This window comes from Anthonomus grandis, chromosome 5 (genome assembly GCF_022605725.1).
Source record: "Anthonomus grandis grandis chromosome 5, icAntGran1.3, whole genome shotgun sequence".
NCBI classification, from domain to species: domain Eukaryota; kingdom Metazoa; phylum Arthropoda; class Insecta; order Coleoptera; family Curculionidae; genus Anthonomus; species Anthonomus grandis.
Window position 1 is genome coordinate 16,802,207 of NC_065550.1, and position 26,247 is coordinate 16,828,453.

The window sequence follows — 26,247 nt, forward strand, 5'->3', positions numbered from 1 at the left end:
ATATATTTTAGATTTATGGTCTTCACCCAATAGTCTATATGCAATCAAATTTTTAAACTTTTACCAGTATAAGACGAAATCAGTATATATCACGCCAGGGTATCTAAAATAGAAATTAAATTTCAGTTTAAACAACAGATTTATAGTAAATCTTGGTAAGCCAAGTATTTTCTTATCATGCTCTTTTCCCTGCCGTATTATAGCATATTTCACTTAAAATATAATTTTACGGTACGCTTATACTATGTCGGTATTTCTTCTGCACACAACAGCTTTACATGTTATATTTTACATATTTATTATCTAGGGCAGAAAGGCCAAACTTTGCGATGTGGTTAGAGTCAAGCATAGAAATAATACGTATATTAAATATCATTTTGATTCCCTACTAGTTACGTATTTGGAAAGCCAACTACTAGTTTAAATTATGTTTTCCATGTATAATAATATAATAAACATGGAAAAACTATATTATTTTATATTTTTTAAAATAAAAATATATGTTCATAAATTTATAATAAAGTAAAAATATATAGCTTTAACTACTCATTGCCAGTGTATTTCTGTTTTCTACGTATATTTTATGAGAGAATAAAATGTAAATTATTCACCCAAAAAGTTAAAAAAAATATATTTAAGTTTTTAAAAATATGCAAAAATATAAAAATTTTAAATTACGCATATTTCTATAAGCTTAGTGCTCTTAAATTTCTTGTATATCATAGAAAATAGTTATTCTTAAAAGAATATATGTGAGGTGGTTATTATTTTAGTAATTAAATACTTAATTTAATTTTTTAAGACATTGAAATCAGTTGTATAATTATTTAAACCAATTTTCTAATTTATTTATTTAATTTTTTTTTAATACTCAACCCATTATCGACTTTTACTGTCGCATTACTTCTAAACCTATTATACAGGGTCCGGCAAAATGATCTCACACAATTTTATTTTTAATAAAAACGGCAATGTAAATGCTATTTATATTTTATTTTTATTAACTAAAAATATATGGTATGCCATTTTGTTTTGAAAATTTTGTGAAAGTTTTTAAAATTACAGAGTTTAAGTGGCGACCATTTCTTTCGACACACATTCGAAGCTGATTTCTGAAAGTTTTCATTACTTGAGCAGTAATTTGAGGCGATATTCCTGTAATTTCTTGGCGTGTTGCTGCTTTCAATTCGTCAATGGTTCGGGGATGATGTTGAAAAACCTTCTCTTTCAGGTAGCCCCAAAGGAAAAAGTCGCATGGGGCAAGATCGGGTGAACGCGCAGGCCACCCAACGTCTCCACGTAACGAGATTACGGGTCCTGGAAACATTTCCCTTAACAGGTCCATTGTTCTTCTTGCCGTATGAGCTGTAGCCCCATCCTATTAAAACCACACATCCGGATGTCCAAGTTCCCTAAGTTTTGGGTTCAAAAAATTACGTAGCATGTCGACATATCGATCAGCAGTTACGGCAACCGTTACCCCTCCTTCTTGAAAAAAATAGGGACCCCAAACACCAAAAGAACCAACAGCACACCAAACGGTAACATATTTGCTGTGACGTGGCCTTTCGTGGAGCTGCCGTGGATTCTGGCGCCCAGTAGCGAAAATTCTGCTTGATCACACAGCCAGACAAATGGAAATGAGCCTCGTCACTCGTTATTAAAAGCGCATTTTATGGGACGTTTTGAAGAATATCATTGGAACATTGTCGGCGATTTTCCCAGTCCCGTTCACTAAGTTCTTGCACGATCATCATTTTGTATGGGTGGAACTTACGGTGGTACGGTGTGCAAAATTCTTCTCACAGAACGACCTGACAAACGCAAATCAGAGGCATATTTAACAGCTGAACGTCTAGGAGATCGTTCAACTGCTTCTCTTACAGCTGCAATGTTTTCAGGTGTCACAACACTTCTGGGTCTAGCAGTTGATTTTCTTTTTAAGGCTGAACCTATAGCTCTAAAATTTGAAACCCACAACAGTATTGTTTTGCGATCTGGAACTGGATCATGTCTACGAAGCGCCAAGTGAGTACGAAAATTTCTTTGTGTTGTAATCACAGATTCGTTACTTTTGAAAAATGTTTCGATAACGAAGGCACGATGCTCGCCCGTCCATTTCATGGCGACAACAGAAATGGCAAGGCGCGCGTAGCCAACCGACTACGCTAAGCTGGCTCCCTCTTTAGTGATTCGGGCTCAGTGGCGGCGCAAAATGTGGGAGATCATTTAGCCGGACCCTGTAACTAAGTTCGATTTTTCGTGGTCATCTGTCATTTTTTTTGCTTGACGATTTTTTTGTATTTGACACATTTCATATTAATTATGAAGTCGAAATTATTACAAAAAATTAGCTTTAATCAGATTGAATTTACATTTTTTAACTTAATAAATAAGATGCAACATTCATTAAAATTGCTTTTATTGATTAAATTCATTTAAACTTACTTCTGAAAGTAGTTACTGAACTAGAGACGTGATTAAGAAAAGAATTAAATGTCAAAGCTTTTCCCGAGCTAAACTCTAATCCGTATTTATAAGATGTATATATCATATATGTATAAGTTACTTTTAGGAGTGTTTAAAGTAAAATAACGAATCTAAATAAAATAAAAGTTATAAGTTCATCTGTTGCGATATCTTATTTTTATTTCATTTTAAATTAACTCGGTATAAAAACTTTTTTCATTAACTTTAGTTAACTTTATAATAATATACTGAGTTAAATTGCATCTTGGTCTATTCGCGATCATAAAATAATTGTAGAAGTTAAAGATTAAGATTTTTAATTTAAATTTGGAGAGGGCAACTGTGCCTTATTTTATAGACTTATTTTTATGGATTTAAAGAACAGTTGTTTATAAATTTTATACTTAAAAACTCCTATCGAAAATAAATGAAACTGTAGATATTAAAAAGTGCAATCTTCTTGTGACATATTTATGTCTTTTTTGCCTTTATAAAAATTATAATATCCTTCAGAAGAAAAAAAATTATCAAAAAAAAATCTTAAAATTTTAGCTACACCAACGATTTGTTTTACCACCGTCTATAGATTACAATCTATAGACGGTGGTTTTACTCTCTAAAGTAAAATATATCCAAATTAGTTTGCTTTTTTATCAGGAAAATATTATATTGGTTTTTTAACATTCGTAAGTTTACTCAAACGAGTTCAATATATTAAAAAAAGGTCAAAATATATTAATCTCTAAAAAAAATTTTAAATTTTATCTAGCTGATCGATATTTTTACCCTTTAAAGGTTAAATGTATCAAAATTATTTTTGCTGTTTTATAAAAAAATCTGTTTGTTTTTAAATACGTCGCGTTACTTAAATGACTTATTTAATAAGGGTAGATAATGGTAAACTACCCCCTAAAACTCTAAACTAAATTTGACTATATCAGCAATATTTATTTAACCTGTAAATAATAAATAATGTATTAAATAAGATAATAAAAATGTCAAAATTATCTTTGTTCTTTTACAAGAAATTAATTCTTGTTTAATAAAAACAGTACCATAAATTTTAATAAAGAAATTTTATCTAAAACAACAGTGTTTTTTACTATCTATTTCTTAACGAAATTGGTTTAAAACTATTTGTTGTCGAAATTAATATCATATAATTGTATAATAATTGTACAAACATCTCAAAATTAGCAAAGAATAGTTATAATACCTTAGTAATATAAATCCAACGTGTATTATAATGAAGGTAGATTTCTTCGGGTACCCATCAGTTGCTATGGAGAATATACAGGGTTTTACGGCTGGCTATTTATACAGGTTTATATTTTTTCTACGCAAGGTTTTTTTTTCGATAAACAAAAAGATAATCCGGTGCACACTGCCCTCTGCCTTGTTGACGTCAACCTGTCCTTACGTTTGGCTCTCGACAATGCAGTTACAACAAAAAAAAACATTAGATAGACTAGAAAATGCAACAACATTTTAAATTTTTACTAGCGTAAGACGAAGTCAGTATATATCACGTCAGCGCATCTAAAATAAAAATTAAATTTCAGTTTAAACAACATTTTTATATTAAATCTTGGTAAGCCAAGTATTTTCTTATCATGTCCTTTTCCCTGCCGTATTATAGCATATTTCACTTAAAATATAATTTTACGGTACGCTTATACTATGTCGGTATTTCCTCCGCACACAACAGCTTTACAAGTTATATTTTACATATTTATTATCTAGGGCAGAAAATGCCAAACTTTGTATGTGGTTGGAGCCAAGCATAGAAATCATACGTATATTAGATATCATTTTGATTCCCTACTAGTTACGTATTTGAAAATCCTACTACTTATTTAAACCATGTTTTCCATATATATTAATATAATAAACATGGAACAACTATATTTATTTATATTTTTTAATTTAAAAATATATGTTAATAAATTTTTAATAAAATAAAAATATATAGTTTTAACTACTCATTGCCAGTGTATTTTTGTTTTCTACGTATATTTTATAAGAGAATAAAATGTCAATTATTCACACATAAAGTAAAAAAACATATTTATGTTTTTAAAAATATGCTAAAATATAACTCTTTATTCTAAATTCCTTAAAATTAATATTAAATTTCTGACAAATGTTTTAATATGTGTTGCTTATTTTCAAATTGTACATATTTCTATAAGCTTAGTGCTCTTAAATTCCTTGTATATCCTAGAAAATAGGTAATCTTAAAAAATATATGTGAGGTGAATATTATTTTAGTAATTAAATACTTAATTTCATTTTTTAAGGCATTGAAATCAGTTGTAGAATTATTTAAACCAATTGTTAATTTATTTGTTTTATTTATTTTGATTATACTTAACCTATTATCGACTTCTACTGTCGGATTACTTCTCAATCTATTATAACTAAGTTTGTTTTTTTGTGGTCATTTGTAATTTTTTTCCTTGACGATTTTTTTAGGATTTGACACATTTCATATTAATTATGAAGACGAAATTATTACACAAAATTAGCTTTAATCGGATTAAATTTACATATATTTTAACTTATTAAATAAGTTGCAACTTTCTTTAAAATTGCTTAAGATGTAAATATCATATATGTATAAATTATCTTTAGGAGTGTTTAAAGTAAAATAATTAAGCTAAATAAAAGTTATAAGTTCATCTGTTGCAAAATCTTATTTTTATTTTATTTTAAATTAGCCTAATATAACAACTTTTTTCATTAACTTTAGTTAACTTTATAATAATATACTGAGTTAAATTCCATCTTGGTGTGTTCGCGATCATAAAATAATTGTAGAAGTTAAAGATTGAGATTTTTAATTTAAATTTGGAAAGGGTAACTGTGCCCTATTTTGTACGGTAATTCTGTAGTGTAATAATTAAATGCACATTAGACTTATTACTATGGATCTAGAGGACAGTTTTTTATACTTAAAAACTCCTATCGAAAATAAATGAAACTGTAGATTATAAAAAGTGCAATCTTCTTGTGACATATTTTTGTCTTTATAAAAATTATAATATCCTTCAAAAGAAAAAAAAAATAGTTTGCTCTATTATCAGGAAAATATTATTTTGGTTTTTTAACATTCGTAAGTTTACTCAAACGAGTTATATTCATCTCTAAAAAAAAATTAAATTTTATCTAGCTGAACGATACTTTTTACCCTTTAAAGGTTAAATGTATCAAAATTAATTTACTGTTTTATAAAAAAAATGTTTTTTTTTTAAATACGTCGCGTTACTTAAATGACTTATTTAATAAGGGTAGATAATGGTTAATTACCTCCTAAAAACTCAATAAACTTGACTACATCAATGATATTTATTTAAACTGTAAATAATAAATAATATAATAAAAATGTCAAAATTATCTTTGTTCTTTTACAAGAAATTAATTTTTGTCTTATAAAAACACTGGGTTACTTAAATGAGTTACATAGTAGGTAGAGTGGTTGTTAGTAACAGATTTTTAAAAAAATAATATATACTAATAATTATTTATTAAATACCATAAATTTTAATAAAGAAATTTTAACTAAAACAACAGTGTTTTTTACTATCTATTTCTTAACGAAATTGGTTTAAAACGATTTGTTATCGAAATTAATATCATATAATTGTATAATAATTGCACGATTTTATTAAACCTTAGTAATACAGGGTGTTTCAGAACTATGGGATCAAACTTCTAGGGGTTGTTCAGTACAACAGTAGAATCCATTTGAGTATAGGAACCCATGTCCGGAAATGTGTCACTACGCCACTCCGGCCCTAAGACGCGTTTAAATTTAGAAAAAATATTAATTACCTAAATAGGATCTGATGCATTTATTTTTACCTTTTGTATATAAAGGATGTTTTTTTGAGAGGTATACAAATTTGAGAGGTTGTCAAATAATTTAAAAAAAAAATTATTTGACATGGTATTGGTTTTATTTAAAAGATATTGTTATGCCATTAGTGCTTAAAAATGATTTCGGGCATATGAGCGCCACGGCTGGTTCGAATGAAGCGTAATCGGGAAGTCCAATTTACGACCACTTTTTCAAGCATCTGGGGCCGTATCTCGGCAATAATGCGGCGAATGTTTGCTTCCAAGTAATCCAACGTCTGTGGTTTATCTTTGAAGACATGTGACTTCACATATCCCCAAAGAAAGTAATCCAGGGGTGTGAGATCACACGATCGTGGAGGCCAGTTCACAGGTCCATTGTGTGAAATAATGCGATCATGGAATGTTTTCCGCAATAAATTGATAGTGTCACCCGGTGTGTGGCATGTTGCACCATCTTGTTAAAACCAAAGCTCTGCCACATCAAGTCGGTTCAACTGAAGAACAAAAATGTCGGCAATCATGGCTCTATAAGGTTCTCCATTGACTGTAACATTCTGGTCGTTATCATCTTTAAAAAAATATGGGCCAATGATTCCTCCTGACCATAAAGCGCACCAAACTGTGACTTTTAATGGATGTAAGGGCGTCTCAACAAAAGCTTCTGGATTTTCTCCACTCCTAATTCGGCAATTTTGCTTATTGACGAAGCCGTTCAACCAAAAATGAGCCTCATCACTGAACAAAATTTTGGATTGAAAAAATGGGTCAAGCTGAATACTATTTTCTGCCCATTCACCGAACGTACGGCGCGCATAATGGTCACGCGGTTTCAGTTCTTGCACAAGTTGGATCTTGTAACTCGAAAGCCAAGATCTTGCCGCAAAATCTTTCACAAAGTGGATGGGCACAGCCCCAATTGTTGTGCACGATGCCGAATCGACTCATTGGGGTCCTCTTCAACACTATGCTCTACAGCAGCAATAACTTCTTCTGTGCGCACTGTATGGCGTCTTTGTGGATGCGTATTATCAACTAGAGTATGCGTGGTACGAAAACGATCCATGGTTTTTCGAATAACTTGCTCGGATGGCCGATTATGTCTACAGTAAAATGGACGCAGCGCACGGTAAGTTTCGCGAATTTAACTATGATTTTCAAAATATATTTGCACAATTTGAAAGCGTTGTTCTGGAGTAAGTCTATTCATTGTGACATGGCAAACTGTACTGACCACGAATACAGCACCAACTATCAAATTGACAATCACCAGAAACAGTTTTGACAACTTAAAATCCAAACCTCTAAGAAAAACACCCTTTACCATCACAACAATTATTGTTCAAAATGTCTTCCTCCAACCTCAATACACCGTTTTAAACGCCGCACATGATTTCAACATACTACACTAAAAATTTGATCCTCGTTTTGAATGATTTCAAATGCTGCTGTTATTCGTCCAATTAAGTCTAGCTCTGATTCTACTGGAGTTTCGTAGACTAAAGACTTTACATATCCCCACAAGAAAAAATCGAGCGACGTTAAATCGGGTGACCTAGGAGGCCAAGAAACTGCTCCACCTCTGGCAATCCAACGATGCCCAAACCGCTGAGCCAAATACTCGCGTACTTGTACAGCAAAGTCAGCCGGTGCTCCATCATGCTGAAACCACATTTGCTGTCTATCGTTTAGTGAAACATTTTCAAGGAGTTCTGGGAGAACTTTCTCCAAGAAACGCAGATAAATAGGTCCTGTTAACCGTTCCGGTAGAAGCTATGGCCCAATTAAATAATCATCAACAATGCCTGCCCATACGTTGACAGACCAACGATTCTAATGTTTTCTTGAAAAAATTGCATAAGGATTTTCTTCGTCCCAAACATGGCTATTACTACTATTAAAAATACCGGCTCTTGTGAAAGAGGCTTCATCGGTCCACAAAACATATCGTAAAAAATTTGGTTGTGCAATGATGTGATCCAGAAGCCATCGACAAAATTGAACTCTAGGATGATAATCGGCTGCAGTCATACCTTGAACTTTCTGGAAGTGGTAAGGATGGAGTTGTTGCTCGTGTAGTACCCGCCAGATAGAAGCGTTACTCGCATTCATATTCTTAGCGACGTCACGTGTGCTATTTGATAGTTTATCGGCAACTCGCTGAAGCACGTTCTTACGGTTTAACATGCCTGTCTCAGCAAGCCTCCGATGAACCGCAATAAACAACCGCGATGCTGCTCGTGCATTGCAATTTGTTGCTCCGTATGCCAAATGCATATCCGCCAATTCTTGATTGGTAAAATTTTCCATTAGCAATAAATGTTTAAAAATTGTAAGCTATAAAATTTTTAAACATGACATTAAGAATTGACATTGATAAGCGTTGATTTTAAACAATTGTTGTTATGGTATCATGTACAAAAGGTAAAAATAAATGCAGCAGATCCTATTTAGGTAATTAATGTTTTTTATAAATTTTAACGCATCTTAGGGTCGTAGTGGCGTAGTGACGCATTTCCGGACATGAGTTCCTATACTCAAATGGATTCTTCTGTTGCACTAAACAACCCCCAGAAGTTTGATCCCATAGTTCTGAAACACCCTGTATAAATCCAATGTGTATTATAATGAAGGTAGATTTTTTCGGTTATTAGTTGCTATGGGAAATATTGATGAATATACAGGGTTTTACGGCAGGGTATTTATACAGGTTTATATTTTTTTTATACAGGGTTTCTTTACGACAAACAATAAGATAATCCGGTGCACATCGCCCTCTGCCCTGTTGACGTCAACCTGTCCTTGCGTTTGGCTTTGCAGTGCAGTTACAACAACAAAAAAACATTAGATCGACTAGAAAATGCATCGAAAGGACATAAGAAGCACACGAGGAAGTGGACCAAAATCTTCAACAAGCGACCTAACACAGGGACTATTAATATCTAAAAGAGAGGGTCTTGTCCAAGCAATACACGTAATTAGCACAAAGAATTACAGAAACTACATTCTCAAACACAAAAGCTCTACCGACTCTGTTGAACATTTGGCAGCGGCATGCATTCTAATCTAATCTTTTGGAGCCAGGTACTCCAAAAGATTACATCAACAGACATAACAACTGAGCAGCCATTTTACATCAGGAGATTAATTAATTATTCTAAGCCATTGGTTTTCATCGTCGTAATTCTGCTAACCAACACTACGTTTTGATAGAAACAAAAAATTAAATATACATATGGGTAATACAGGATCAAGTTATTTCTACAGGAAACTACCGAAAATACAATCTTAAACAAGAAGTTTCTATTGAACGTTGCTAGTTGCGCATTATTTACGTGAGAAGGCATAATAGATCTCATGTCTGGCTGCTCTTTTCTAGTCCCCGCAGATATCAAGCAGGCGCATGAAAATGTGCCTAAAATACTCCTTCAAACACTCTGTTTATAACGTATAACTTAGTGCAAGAAAAATATTTAGATAGCAAATTATCATTGTCATTAAGAAAATTGCAAATGATAGAGTAGAATATGATCAAGAATTTTTGAGGTTGGTAATTAGGTAACGAGACAACAAATGCTTCTTTCCAAACTTTAGAAAAGTGAAATTTATTAACTATACACTGAATACACTAAACATATGTCTAAAAGAACTCTAGTATGTGTGCTTCAATTCTATTTTAATTTATGGAAAATTCTATTTTTGTTTATTGAAAATGAATCTACAAATAAAAAATATAGAACTATAGGATCCTAATTAATCAGAGGTCACTAAAGATATAAAAAAGTGAACACTAAAAATATAGTAATCATAGTACTATCTAATTTTAGTAACATTCCAATCAACGTGATATTAAAATTATATAATTAAATATTGTCTGGAGTTGTTGTTCTGAATGGCTTCCTTAATACCCAAGTACCAAAAAATTCGTTATAATTTAGAGCTGACTATTTGACTTTAGATCTGCAATAAAAGGAAAACCAAATGCAGGAAACTAATAAAGAAAACTATTAACCAAGTTGGCTCCATTATAGCTCGGAAATCAAGAAAAAACGATATAGATTTAACGATTTCTTAAGCGTCGGAAAATTCCATGAGAATCCGACAAGTGATCACTGTGAAAAGATTTTGTCTAAGACCTGATGTGGATTATTACTTAATACCGTGAACACTTTTATCTAAATATATTCAATGATTTTCTATATTTTTGATATAGGAGCGTCAGTGACTCGCCTCGTCCGACACTAATTTTCGTGTTTTTTGGGAAATAAAAAATCTGTCTTTGGCTGTATAGATAGTGAAACGATGAAATTTGGCATGTCATAGGTCAATACTATGAGAATAATGGATCCGTAAGCAATTTTTTTTCCGGTATCCACGAAGAGAGCGGTATCGAGTTAAAGTCAAAAATGTGTAAAAAATAGGTAAAATTTCTTTCGTACGCCATAACTCAAATTTAAAGCATTTAAACACCTTAAAAATTTTAGAATATAAGGCCCAATCAAAATTTTTAGGATATAAGCGATCAAAATTGAGTAAAAAAAATTCAAAGTGGTCCAAAGGCTAAAAGATAATTTTTATAAAAAAGTTTTTCGGTGAAAAACTTAATTTTATAGGAGAATTGACATATTTGGAGCTTTTTTTTGAGTTCTGGCATTTCCAGTTTTTTTTGGAGTTTTCCGCTAAACGGTACTTATTTCGGAAAAAAATTTTTTTATGAAAAAATAGCCTCATGTCTTGTCTTTTAAACGCCATACAACCGAAATTTTTGTGAACCATACATGGCGAGCAATAATACATTTTCCCCATGAAGGTCCGAAAAATTGAAAGTATAAAATCATATTTTATTTAATAACTTCGTAAAGGTTTCACTTGGAGATTTCATATTTTTAATAATTCTCAAAACTTATTTTTTTATACACTCTATAATCATCTACGTAGAGTAGTTTTTGCTCTTTAGCTATTTTGATTTTGACGCTTAATACTGGCATACCTATGCCACTTATGAAAACCATTTTTGCCCTCAGACACGCAGAATTTATGTGGCTATAATCCACTAAGAGCCGTTTTGTTTAAATATTACTATTATTCCATTAAAATTATGGGTCTATCAGGGTACAATAAGTAAGTGGTCCAGCACACAATGTAAAAGTATAGGAAGTATACGCGTGTCATCAAGTCTATGGCTCGATGACGTTTCCCGCGTGGTTAACAATAAATGTCGGCAATTTCTTTGTTTCCTTTTTCATTTTGAAAACTATAGGCTTAGAATGGGTGGAAATGATCTGGAAATGCTATTGACTAGTTTCTAAAGGTTTGAATTTTTCGAATATGTTCATATCAATTGGGGAAATTGTGTAATGCGGCCAGGAAAATTCGGCAAAGTTTTGACGTCTTACAAAAAAGTCTTTTCTTTCCTTTTCCTGCCAAACAATAGAAGGCCAAACCGGGTAGCTCAAATAAAAAGTGGCGGGTTTTATTTATTTAAAAATAATTGGATTTATACACCGTGGATCGTATTGATACATTTAAATTAACATATGGATTTTGATATTAAGTGAGTTTTAGGATGTTGAAAACGTTATAAAAATTATGTGAAAATATATAATTATAGATTTGGTATTGGTTTAAAATACAATTATTGTTTTTTTATAAATTTTTAATATATTGAGCCTTAAGGTCACGTGAAGAAAGAATTCCTTTATGGCCTTTAACAGACAAGACCTAAATGTTCCAAACTAGTCCCCACGGACCAAAAGTATAGGACCATAGCGACTATACTTGTTAATAAAAGCTGGAATTCTTGTCGTACTAGATTTTGACAGCTGTGGGTTATAAGTGATTTACACTCTATAATTCACACAAGAGCGTATTTTGATATATTTCTATGAGATATTTATGATAAGAGTTGTAAATGCCCATTTCCAAATATCGTTAATGTAGCTAACAAATGTCACTTTGAAATCAAAATTTACTCCCAGATCATGCATCTCCTTTATCCTATTCAAAACATACAGCTTGCAACCGAATTGAATAATTGAAGACACAAGTGGATAAAGGTGTCATGTATCAAAATTGTTATTCCGAGATAAATTAGTTTAAAGTTTTTGAATTGGAATTTTTTTATGCTTTTTATATTTTTAAATTTAACAAATGGGATACCTTACATATTATTTCACTTTTTAATAGAAGGATTAATATTTTAAAAAATATATATACTTAAAAATACACTTTGAATGAACATAACACCTTTATCCATTATATATTTAATTAAAAGAATTAAAGCAACATGGAAAAAACCCTATTTGCACAAAATAATTTATTTACTAAACTTATGACACAAAATAAACAGCTTTACTTAACCTAATAAAGTATTACTTAGCTTTTCTCTTTTTCTTGACATTTTCTTGACTATCTTCTAAAATGTTTTCGTAAAACAACTTATTTTTGAAGACACAAGTGGATAAAGGTGTCATGTGACCTTAGCACGTTTATCCAATAAAAAACTCCTTATTGTGTGGTACATGACACCTTTTTTAACCTCTGGGAATCTCATTTATTTTTAATATTAAAAGAAAAAAACTCGTAAATATAAAAAATATGGCATCTTTTAAGAATATTTATCAAGAAAAACGATATTTTTAAAAAATGTGACATGACACCTTTATCCACTTGTGTCTTCAATTGCCTTTTTGCATACCTGATTAAAAAGCACTTTTCTGTGTTAAACTATATTTTATTTCTATGGAAGACCGTTTTTTGTTAGATAATAATTTTGGATGAGATACCTTGTCAAAACCTTTGTTAAAATCGGTGTACATTATATCCAATAGAAATTTACTTTTAAAGATATACAGGGTGTTCATTTGAAAACTTCCCACCATGGATTTATCGATAGGTTAGAAAGTTATCCCTCTTGACAAACCTTTTGACGTATTTCGGCGTTTTTTTTTAAACAGTGGTTTTCGATAAATCCGTGGTGGGAAGTTTTCAAATGAACACCCTGTATATATCTCGCGCAACAATAATGAGGTTTGGAATCTCATAAAATATGTATCCACACAGCCGTGTCTTAAGTATAGAAATAATCCAACAAGAAATTCGCTCATTGAGGCTATTACCGATAAATGCTTTGCAAAGTAGTAAACGCTCAAATAGTGCATATTAGTCCTGCAGAAAGTTTATTTAAACTTTTAATATTTTTAGTTTTTAATTCGGATTTAGATCTTGTTTTAAACCTATCTTAGTATTTGGTTATAACTTTCAGTAAACATTAATTAACCTTGAACAAGCGCTGTTTTTTCATGATGATGAATTTAGATTTAATTAAACATCAATAGTCAGGTTAAGGGTGTAGAACTTAATAGAAAGACTAGATAATTAAAAAAACAATATTATTTTATTTCATTTAATTTATTTTCTTATACTTTGTTTACGCGATAATCACTTTTTTTTGCAGTCAAAAATGACAGATTTTTAGATATTTAATTGGAAACTGGAAAAATTATTTTAACTTTTGTTATCACACTCAAATCCAAATTACTACTAACCTTCCATTAATCCTCCATATCTGAGATTTAAATTGTGTACACCATTTCTATAGTAGATTCGGTTTTTTTTAATATAGAGGCGTCTTAGTGTATGATTTTATAGAAAAAAAAAAACTTAAACTCTTCTTCTTATCCAGCTATTTCTCATATTGTAACAGAACTCATAAACACACACATATCTAGAACACACTTAAGCCAGGAAAATACTTTTATGTCAGTAATACACTCTTTTTATTGATAACATCAGATTACAAATTTGACGTGACATTATAAAATGTCACGAAACTCGAGACCCATGGAATAATTTTGTAATGGCTAGACGTCTGCATTATGTTTGCCGATGAATACCAATCATTCTAAAAGAACACAGACAGTCAAAGCAAGCAAGTACACAAAGTCTAGAAAATTGAAATTACCAGGATTTTCAATAAAATAAACTAAATACCCTAAATTGAAGCCCTTAAATAAGATAAACTACTCTATAAGTTAAAATATTGAACTTAAACTACGAAATTAAGGAAGAATAGTACAAAAACTGGGAGAAAAATCAAGGTATTCACATTTTCATAACAATATAATAGTTTTGTGCGAAACAGATTAATGCCTTGTTATTTCATACATAAATCTTAAACATGATTTTTTAACTTTTTGGATGCTGTTTTAATATTTAGTAATGTTTAATTTTCTTTTATAATGAATTATGCAAACAATTTTTTCTTTTCTTTTAAATTTTGAAATTATATAATATATTAGAAAAACTGTACAATTCGACGATATTTATTGACTTTTTAAGACATTCTTATCCCAGAAAAATAAAAGAAAAATTAGTTTTTAAATTGATTTACTATTTTTCATTAATATTTACTAATTAAAAATGGTGACTTGAGAAAATGTACTCTCGAAATCGTCACGATAAAAGGAAAAAATTATTTAAAAATTAGATATTTTTTTCGCCTTTTATTTTTCAGACACGTCGATTAGCATTGTCACTTGCGGGTTTTTACACGATACAGAATATTTTGCGCTGGAAACTTAATTACATCTAAACTTTTTTATTCAATCAGTTTTGACTAACACAGTCCATGGGGGGTTTTGCTGCAGAAAGATTTACTTAGTACTTAATGGAGGTCTGTAAAAGTATTTGATAAAGGGTTTTGCTTTTCATTTAATTAATGCACTTTGGAAGGTCTAAAAGTCTTTGTTTTGATTTTATATTTACTTTATTAACGTAAATTAATTTTCTCTTAATTAACTTTTTTTTTTTTGAATTAGAAGTTTTATGTATTTAAAACAAGTTAATTTTATTTTACCTCACAATTATAATGTTTATATAATTTTATAATATAATTGATAAAGTTTTCTATTTCAAAATAACTCAATTATGCGATTATATTTCATAAATAATTTAAACATCATGATAAGGCAGCTAATTTTTTGCAATTTTAAGGTGTGCTAATAAGATTTTTATTCATAAAATTATTTATTTATAAGTCTTTCAACTCACAAGTCTAGAAAATTTGAAGTACTAGGACTTCAAAAAATAACTTAACTAATCTAAATTGGTGCCCAAATGGGGCTCTCAAACAGGATGAACTACTAAAGACTAGAAGGTGAAAATATTAAACTAAACATCTGTAGAACTCTAAATAATCTTAAGTAACCAACTTACACTATAAAATAAAAGCAAAACGATACAAAAATTTAAAATAATCAAGGTATTTACACTTTCATAATAATATAATAATTTGTGCGAAACAGGTTGCTGCTTTTTTGTTTTATAAATAAATCTTAGACCCGATTTATGATTCTTTTAAATTCTGTTTTGGTATTTAGTTTGTTTAATTTTCTTTTATAGTAAAATAGACAAACTATTTCTTATTTTTTTAAGCTATGAAATTTTATACATTTTTAAATACTATATAACTCAACGATATTTATTAATTTCTTTAACGCATTTTCATACCAGATTTTATTTAATATGTTCTATAGCTATTTGCCAATAAAAAATTATAACTCGAGAAAATATACTAAAGATCCCCAATTGGCTTCCTGGATATATTTATATTTGCTGGCTCCCAATAATTAGCAGCGGTGTTTAAGGAGTTCGTAAACAGGATACTACACTTCACTTTACACTTTGATCTTAGTTAAAATGATGTAACGGTAGTATTAATAATTTATTAATCAAAAATAGGATAAACTACTTTTGCTCTACTATTATTTTTTGTATAAAAATTATATTAAAGAAGTAACTTTTATAAATATAATAATATTATTATATAGATCGATGTACTATTGAATATTCTATAGGTTTGATATTAGCCAAAAACTATTGAGGAAAATAAATTAACCACCACTGACAGTATTACCGTCTTGGCCCAATTTATTATTATTTTTTTTGCTTCTTTTTAACAATAAAATTATAAGAAAAATATCATCACGATACAGTGTAGTTTATAGTGATTATAATAATTCAGAAATAATTTAAACACCATGATAACGCAGATATATTTTTGCATCTTTTAAGTGTGGTAATAAGATTTTTATTTATCAAAATTTCAATAAGTTTCTCAACACACATTTCAACATTTAGATATACTAAAAGTTCTTGAAAAATTATCCAAGAATAAAGTCATCCTTTATAAAATCTTACAGCTACAATAATGTTTCTTTAAAGCATGTCTTTGATATTGTGTATGTCTTTAATTATGATTTAATTAAGTACGTTATATTGCAAAAAAAATCAAGTTGAATAAATTTAATAAGTTAATAGTATATTATATTTTCTTATAATATGTTTGTTGACTTACATATATTCAAATTTGAAATCACTACATTTAATTCAAAGTATTCTGTTCATCGCGATAAACTTTTATAATTTATCTTAATTAATATTTCTATATATTAGTATTATAATAAGTTATTTATTTTTTTGTTGAGTATTACGTCACTTATGGCAAAAATCAATTTAGAAATTTTTATCTCACACGCTCAGAAAATTGAAAAGAAGAAGAAAATATACTTATTCATATCTGTAATGATACCGTTAGATAACTTAATTTAATTTAAGTTCAATAAGTTTTAAATACATACATTTACTTAAGTTATAATAGATTTTTTATATACCTAGGAGCTGAGGTTTAATCTGTTAATCTCTGAGCTCGGTTCTTCTTTTCCATATCCTACCTAACTTTGTTATGAATATTAAAATTTAAAAACATTAAAAACAAAAATAAGACCTACTTTTTAAAAAATACATAATTTGAACCAACGTTTCGGTACTTATATCTACTACCGTTATCAAGGTAATTAAAGGTAAATTAAATTAAATTAAAAATATAAATAGATTATACTTATCTTGCAAATCTTGAGCTATGTAATACCGTCAAAACTTCTTCCTAATTCGAAAATACTTTAAATACTCTTTTTTATATGATTTGATGGTTTATTAATAGTTTGACAAACTATTCAGAAAGATAACAAAAAATTCAAAATATCAATTACTTAAAACCGCTGAAGGATATTGGCATGTGGCCTCCAGGCACTTTCATCTCCAATTCATGTTTATCATCCTCAAAAACACCAGCAAAGGTAATTAATACAACTTCAGGCTTACCACCTTGTAAGACTTTCGCCCCAGATAGTCATAACCTGTCGCAACGGTCGGATGCAGCAGCACCAGACACTCTACCCAGGAAAGTTAAATCTTTGAAGATTGGTTCAAACAAGAAGGCGATAGCTACTTCGAAGTCCCTAGCGACTGAATTGTTGGAGGCTGATTTTATCATTGATAGAGATGGGGAGATGAATAAAACATCAAATATAGACCCGATGACTCCACCATTAGTGAGACTGTCAAGAGACTCGGATGCGGCAGTCGTTATTTACTGGCTAGGCTAACGAATCCCTCAATTTTAAAACCCCTCAGGCTATTTCTTTCATATCTGCATGATTAGCCCTTCAGTGTATGTTTCGAAGGACACACTAACAGTGGCGTAAGTACCGGTGTTCCACTGTGTTCCATCGAACACGGGCCCCCTTGCTCCGCTTACTACTGCTGACTGATATCGGAAAAATTTTTAAAGAACTTTCGGCTATTTAAATTTAAATTTTTTCCTAACATTTAATTAGTTATTACCTGAAAAATCTGTCCTGTAAAGTTGCAGGGGGCCCCCAAATACTTTATAATTTTAATGTTTGCAAGATTATCAAAATTTTTTTCGCAAAATTTTCGTTTCGGCCGTAAACTATAAAAATATTTTCAAATGTTTTTGAGTATAGAGTTTTTATAGAATAAATGGGGCCCCTACCAAATTTATGGTTACTGATAATCATATTCACATTTTTCTACATTTTTATTTGATAATGATCTACTGGGGAAGATATTTAAAGCAAAGAAAATCGGACACTTTGTAAATCTAGCCTACTTCAGGCATTAAAAAATTAAGATATCTTCGTGTCTTGGCCAAATACGGCAAATACAGGTCGGGGGCTTCGACATTCAGCTCCTTAAACTTTATTAAGGTTTTTTCACGGGGAACAATGACAAGAAAAGCATCGAGATTTCATAAAATTATTTTGAGATTGAAAAATGATTTTATTTTCACTTATGATATGCAAGGACCGACAAAACAGGGGGCGGAGGGGGCCTCCGTTAGTGTAGGGGGCCTCGTACGATTTTTTTGGAACACAGCAAATTTTACCGTTGTTACGCCACTGCACACCAATACCAGCATCCGATTGGCACTTGCCTCAGAGGGACTTCCTGGTGACGTGGACGCCTTGCGGAGGCTCTACTTTCGATACCATGACGCCTTTGGTATTGGTCCAGCTGAAGTAGAAGCAGATCTGTCAGCCTTTGGATCCTTTTTCTCATCAGAGAAATTGCTACGCCTCCAAAGGATTAGAGAAAGCCAGAGCAATTACTATTCTAGTGGGTCTCCCACTAAGAAAAATTTTTAGGTAGTTTGACGCAAGAAGACCATCAAGTACCCTCTAAAATACTGGACAATGGCAAGCTTAGTATCTCTCTGAATATTCAGTATCTAAGACACAAAACTGACGATCTATTTCTTTTGTTAGAAGATCTTCATTTTCCTGATATCGTTGCCATATCTGAACATTGGTTAAATATCGATGAGCCCGTTCTTATTAACAATTACTCTACAGTGGCCAGATTTAATAGAACAAATGTATCTTATGGAGGTACTTCGATAATGTCTAAAATCAATTTATCATAATCAGACTTTTTAGTAGTAACCAAGTTCGATAATTTCATAACTGAAAAACTGTATATATAGAACACCTGACGCTGATGTAAATATATTCTTTCAAAAATTACTAAGCTTGCTTAAGTCTCTGCCTTTAAACAGCAAAATCATTTTATGTAGCGACCTAAATATTTATTTTTTCCAGTGTGTGTGTGGCTCAGGAATCTCTTCGGTCCATTTTCGATTCTTTTGGCTTAATCATGCACATTAAATCACCAACCAGAATAACTAAAATCAGCTCGTACAAGTACAATAGACTATGTCGTATCTTCCTTTGATCCGGATTTCGTTGACTGTACTGTCCTAAACTCAGGCTTTTCAGATCATGAAGCAGTGTTAACAAAGTTTTCCATAATATCAAAAACTAAAAATGTTCCCCGCAAATTAGGCCGTATTTTCTCAGAACGAAATTTTCTAAATTTTAAGCACCTGTGTCTAACTACTGACTGGAATGTCCACTCTTCTGATGTTGATTCAGAATTCTCTAGATTTATAAAAACGCTATCTAATCTGTCTCACAAATCTTTCTTTTAAGGCCTCTCAAACTGAAAAAACATAAACCTTGGTCTACCCAAGACTTACGTACATCTGCTAAGAACATGCGTTCATTATTCAATCTTGGAAAATTCTTGGACAGCGCTTTCTTTCATGACTATGTAAGACTATATAAGAAAATTTATCAAAGGACTCTAAAAGCGGCAAAAGATATTTACTATAACAGGAGACTGGCAAAGTCTGCTAATGTCGCTAAAGAATCATGGTCGATTGTTAATAATCTGAGAAATAAACCTTCTAAGTTCAATACTATCTCTACCTCTCCTGAGAACCTCAACAATTATTTTGTAAATGTAGCGAAGAATCTAGTGAGTACCATAGCTGCTCCTACCCACGATCCACTTATCTAGTGCAGATGAGAATTTACACAGTTTTTTCTTTACGCCAATAGTATTACCTGACTGAGCTTCGCAGTATGATTAGGGAAATCAAAAATAAGAGCTCTTCTGGAACCGATGGACTCACATTGAACATGTTTCTAAATCTGCCAGAGTGTACATTAAACCATCTTACAAATTTAATCAACCTGTCTTTAAAAAAGCAGCTTTTTCCAACTGCCTTAATGCCTTCTTAATATTAATCCCTCTACATAAAGGAGGAGATAAAGATCAGTCTTCCAACTATCGCCCAATTGCTCTTCTTCCCACACTCTCTAAAATTATTGAAAGATTAGTGAAAAAAAGGCTCCTATCATTTCTACTGAAATTTAAAATACTCACTCCTCAACAATTTGGATTTTTAAATAACAAATGCACAAATGATGCTATGTTTTCCCTTTTTAATATTGTATACTGTAGCTTAAACAGCCAACATCCTACGGCAACAATTTTCTGTGATTTTTCTAAAGCTTTTGATTGCGTAAACCATGATATCTTAATAAAAAAGTTGCAACACTACGGGTTTAGAGGTATGCTCCTTAAATGGTTAAAGTCATATCTCAATAACAGGAGTCAGTTTGTGAGGATTGATGCTACGATGTCTTCTTGTAACCCAATAGAATGTGGAGTGCCTCAAGGTTCAGTGCTTGGCCCTATTTTGTTTCTCATATTTATCAATGATATTGCTAGTCTGAATATTAAGGGAAGAACCTGCCTATTCGCGGATGATACTAGTTTTACCTGGAGTAATCCGGATATTGCCGAACTTCATAAAATCATATCAAGTGACTTAACTTCTATCAAAGCATGGTGCGACTCTAATCTTCTCTGCCTTAACATCTCCAAAACTAAATTTTTGTCCTATAAAAATAATTTGCAATCTTTTGTACTGGATAACGCAACCATTGACGAAGCCGACTCAGTGAAATTTTTGGGGCTTACTGTTGACAAGTCGTTAAAATGGGACATGCACATTAACCCTTTAACAAGAAAATTAAGCTCCGCTTGTTTTGCGCTGAGATCAATTTCCTAGGAGCTTAGCCTCTCAACCTCTATAACAGTGTATTTTCTCTCTTTGAATCACACCTTCGTTACGCCCTTCCTTTTTAGGGTGTGTCTAGTGTCACTCAATTTGACAAAATTTTCAGACTTCAAAAGAGAGCTTTGCGTTATACACTTAGACCTAATTATAGAGCTCATTGCCAGGATTAATTTAAAAAATGTAATATCCTAACTTTGCCGTCACTACTTATATATGAGTCCGTTTGTCTAGTTCGCAAGCACGTTTCATCACATTCAGATAGGCCATTCCATAATTATCCTCTCAGAAACGCGGAGTATGATTTATATCTGCCTACTCCACATTCAGAATTGGTAAAAAACTCTATATTGTACAAAGCAAAAAAAATGCACAATCATTTGCCATTAAACATCAAGTCCATCACATCTTTTCCTACTTTCCGTAAGGCATTAAAATCATTCCTACTGGAGAGAACCTTTTACTCGGTAAATGATTTTTTTAATACTTAATTTTAACTTCACACACACAGACTGATTTATTGTTGTTATATGTACTGTTTTATGTAGCTATATCTATATCTTACTTTTCTTTTATACTTTTTTAATGAACACATTTGTATATTTTTATATATATACTTTTTTGCTTTCTTAGGTTTCCCTTTTTTTTCTTTTTTTGACATTGTAATTTTATGCAATTGGATTTATTTTAATTTTTAATTGTGTGTTATTTATTTATTCATACTTTTAACCACATACAATTATTGATTTGTATAAGTTTGTATATTTGTTTTACTAGTTTTATTTTATTTTTGTGTGTTTTGTTTGTTTTTATGTTTACTTTAGTTATCAGCTTTGTCTACATAATGTAAAATTTGTTGATAATAAAGCGATTGATTGACCGATTGATTGATTCAAAGGTTACTTCTTTAAAATTAAATGTAAATTAATAATAATGAATATCAAGAAAATATATGAATATGAAATATTTTAAATCATTAAATAATTTTGAGAATACCCTGATCTACCTCTCTTTTAAGCAAAGGAATTCATGTTTTATTAAACTCAACCGAACAAGGAGCTAAGCATTTATCTTCGTTTAACATTATAAATGCACTTTCCTTTAGTTTACGTAATTTTGAAATTAATTCCTTTGCTAAAATTAAGGAAGCATTCCAGTCTATTCTATGGTTATTGTCGAATGCATGTTGTTTTTTTAATTAGTATTATAATAGACAATACATTATTATACTTTAACTATGTTTTTAATTATTTTAGGATATACCCTTCCACGTTACAATGCTCACCTACGTCTTCTTAGCCTGGGACAGATGTAGATATCTAAGAAACCCTACTGAGCCCCGCTTACCTGCTTTTGTGTGTGCTTTTGGAACATGGTTGACATCCCTTTGTTTGGTACTTCCATATCCGATTTATATAACACATTTTGATTTAGGGGTAAGTTTCTAAATTTAAATAATAATAAATTTATAAATACTTATATTTTTTTTAAATGTTCTTGCGGATTACTAAAAATATCCTGTAAAGAATAATTAATACAGGTGAAAATTACAAAACTTACATAATTCCAAGAGCCTTATTGATATGGCGAAATAATTTATTAAATTTTCTTAAAGATTTGTATAAGCAACTATATCTTTTTCTCTATTGAGTTTTTAATAAAATCACACTTTGGCATCACCGCCCATTGTTGGGTGCATCAGGGAAACTGACTTTAATTACTGGCTGTGCGAAACGAACTTTCGTACAAGGCTCTATTCTTTCATTTGAAAAAAGCCTATTATACATTTGTAAAACAAGTTCTAAAAACCTTTAAAAATTTACTTAAATTTAGAATTTAGAAGATCAAGGTAGGTGACGTTTTAGATTTAAAGCTGTATGGTTTTCGACTAACTTTAAAAAAAATTTTATAATAGTAATTTAATATTTAATAGTAATTTAATAATAGTAAAAATAAAATTTATACTATTATTAAATTTTGGTGAAAACTAACTTTGCTTATGCAGTGTTTACAGTTTAGTAAATCAACTTTTGCAGCAATATCATTTACAAAAAGCATAAATGAAAAAGTTTAAAATGGATTTTTTTAAGTTGCTTTAGAAATTAATATCATTCCCACATTTCGATCCTTAAAATCTATCCGAAAATGTATACTGCTTAGAACAAAAAAAGATTTATTTAATTTAAAATTTATTTAATATACATTTTTTACTGCACAGAAATATAAATAAGCTTAGAGAGAAAAAAACAGTTTCCAGGTCGATATTTAAGATGACATACTATAGAAATTACGAGACAGTTTTAAGACAGGTAAAAAACTGACATTCAGTTTTAATCTCCTCCCGAAGATGAACATCGTTAGCAAAATATGTGTGGAGAATAAAATAAAGAGTTTCGGTTACTGGTAAAACTATCTCGTAACTGAAGTGTCACACTAAAGTTTCCAACCATAGGACGACACTACAGAAATGTAAAATGTTTGTCGTCCTGTAATAAGTAGAGAAGGCAAGAAATTTATGGAATTTTTAGTTGGACGTAAGGTTAGGTGGAGGTGAATAGATTACTAACAGAAGTTAATTAAGGTTATAATTGAAGGTTCTTTATGTATGTTCAAATGTGTTTGCATGAAATCTGTTAAATATCATATGGCAATAAATAAATGTTAGGTGGGCATCCTCAAAGTAGCACCTGCCTAAAAAAAGTTATCCTTATGCTATATGTTTAAAATGCTCTTTTTATTGTCTTTTTTACATAATGGAGTTATTATGTATAAGATGAAAGGTATATTTAAGTTAATTTAAAATATTAAGAAATAATAAATAGCTTTCTTATGAATATATTCGTATTAGACCCAACTAACATGTTGATAACAGATTCGATAATTCTAATTTAAAATAATATAATAATTTCAAACAATTAGGAGAATAAGTAAATATATCAAGAAAATAACATAAGATCGGAGGAATGCTAAATAAAAGTTTAATTTATTCTAATAAAAATGACCTAAAATTACTCTAAAGATGTCTGCAATTAGGTTTCTTTTGTCCTGATTTTGGCAGCTAAATTAACAAGTATAGTCTCTTCTATCCTATACTTCGGGTTCGTATGGACTCGTATGGACAGCATTGCCTCATAACTCATAATTTGCAAGAGCAATTAGTAGAAAGGCTAAAGATTCATAAGAAGGAATAGGAGTATGAGTTCTTGGGATATGCTTCACATAACCATATATTCGCTATAAGTGTTAACAAAAAAAGATTTGCAGCAATAACCTTTGAAGGTGACCTATCCTTAAACAGAATAATCAATCAGTTTCAACTTTAATAAAATTGGAACAATTGCTACAACGTCACAACTCACGTGACCTTAAAATTAGAATAAATTATCGCTGGCTACCAAACGCTTACTGGCAACAGATCTATGTTAACGCAATTAAATTGCAGAACCTAATCAATGCTTCTTTAAGATTAATCTCTTTAAGTGCTTGAAGGATTTGCATTTTACAGGGATGAAATGATGAGATGTATGTGATTTAAGTACTTTTCTTACATTCGGGAGATAACCTGGTTTCTGTAGCTGCTCGACCCTTGCGTTGCTTTATCCCGTAACGTGGTTCATTTATTTTTTTATTTACGACAGTACCAGACTGTTAAAATGTTGCCACTAGTTGGGAATGCCTTTGGTTAAGTACTTCAGCCGTTCTTAACAAACACTTCTTTGACCTTTCGATATATGAAAATAATTTGTACACGTTCAGCTGTACTGTATTGTTGCAGATAAATGCAATCTTATGCAAAAGGTCTAAAATTAAAATCAACCGTTAAAACTCTAATAGCAGTAACGTTTCGCCTTTTAAGATAACAATACGGATACAAAACTACTTTTCAAAAATCAAACCTTACTATCTTCTACTATCACTATTACCCACATTATTTTCCTTTATGCCTGAACAAAAATTTTTTTTTTAATGTTTCGTGTAAGAACAAACAAAAATAAGATAGGCGTACGTAAAATATTTAAGAGCTTCAAGCCAACGATATAAATAACAAAGAATTAAAATTTTCTTAAATTAATAATGAAAAATACATTTTTTAGTAATACAATAATAAAATAATTTAGTTATGTAATGATTTAGTTCATAAAGAAGAAACTACTACAATAAAAGTAGCCTCAGTAAAAAGCAATTTTTGATAGCTTCCTGACAACGTATTATAGCAAGCAGAGCATTACTGTTTAAGAATATCTATTATGGTAACTGAGGGTAAAGAGGTAAGTAAAAAGAAATTAGCTATTACATTATTTTGTTTTCTATCCCCATTATAAAAATTGTTTGGTTTCTCAAATTTAGTCATTCTAAGTTTTTAAATTGTCACGCTATATAATAGGAACTTCAGAACAAAAAGACATCGAAAAAATTAACACTAAATAGACACACGAATAAAACACACACAAAGATTTTAATTTCATTTAAAATATAAGACAATACATAAGTAAGTAAGTTTTGTTTTTCTAACTATATGTAATTATTCCATCTTAGTAAAATGTTCATGTATGTTGAAATAATCTAACAATATTAACAAATAAAGGGACTCACTTTGTCTTTTCACTAGAGGTGAAGATAGTAAAGGAAGACATATTATATTTGAACAACTTTGCCAGCTCTAAAATTTATTAATTGTACCTAGATTATCTCATAAATTAGGGAACAAAATGAACTAATTTATATTAAACTTAGGGTACAATTTTAGCTATTTTAGCTTTATTTAATTTATATTAAACTTAGAGTACAATTTTAGCCTTATACACTGCATTTCGTTGGGTAAGAGAGATATATATAAACGAAAATAAAGTTGAAAAAACCATTTAAACTTTGAGTTTATTGTCTTTTATATCTGAAATACATGGTCATAAAAAACAAACTTATGGCAGTGTTTGGATTTCCAATTTAAAAGCCGGCTAATAACCGACCACTAAGACAATTTCTTATAGGCCAACTTTAACCCCAACAAAAACATAATTTATTATACATCTTGGAAACCACTATATAATCATTATAAGTGTCTGGGATTTATTTTTGGCTATTAAGAGGGGTAAAATAGAAGTCAGTTGCTCTTCGCCGTTCATAATATTGGT

At 30.5% G+C, this 26,247-nt stretch overlaps 1 protein-coding gene across 2 annotated transcripts in view; it reads left to right on the plus strand.

Annotated features, from left to right (window-relative positions):
* LOC126736268 (orexin/Hypocretin receptor type 1) overlaps positions 1-26,247 on the plus strand; it is a 426,431-nt gene that overhangs the window by 179,694 nt on the left and 220,490 nt on the right. For both annotated transcript variants that reach the window (XM_050440546.1, XM_050440547.1), the window contains exon 2: positions 22,372-22,551. In XM_050440546.1, coding sequence (XP_050296503.1) covers positions 22,372-22,551 — 180 coding nt within the window. The remainder of the gene's footprint in view (positions 1-22,371; positions 22,552-26,247) is intronic.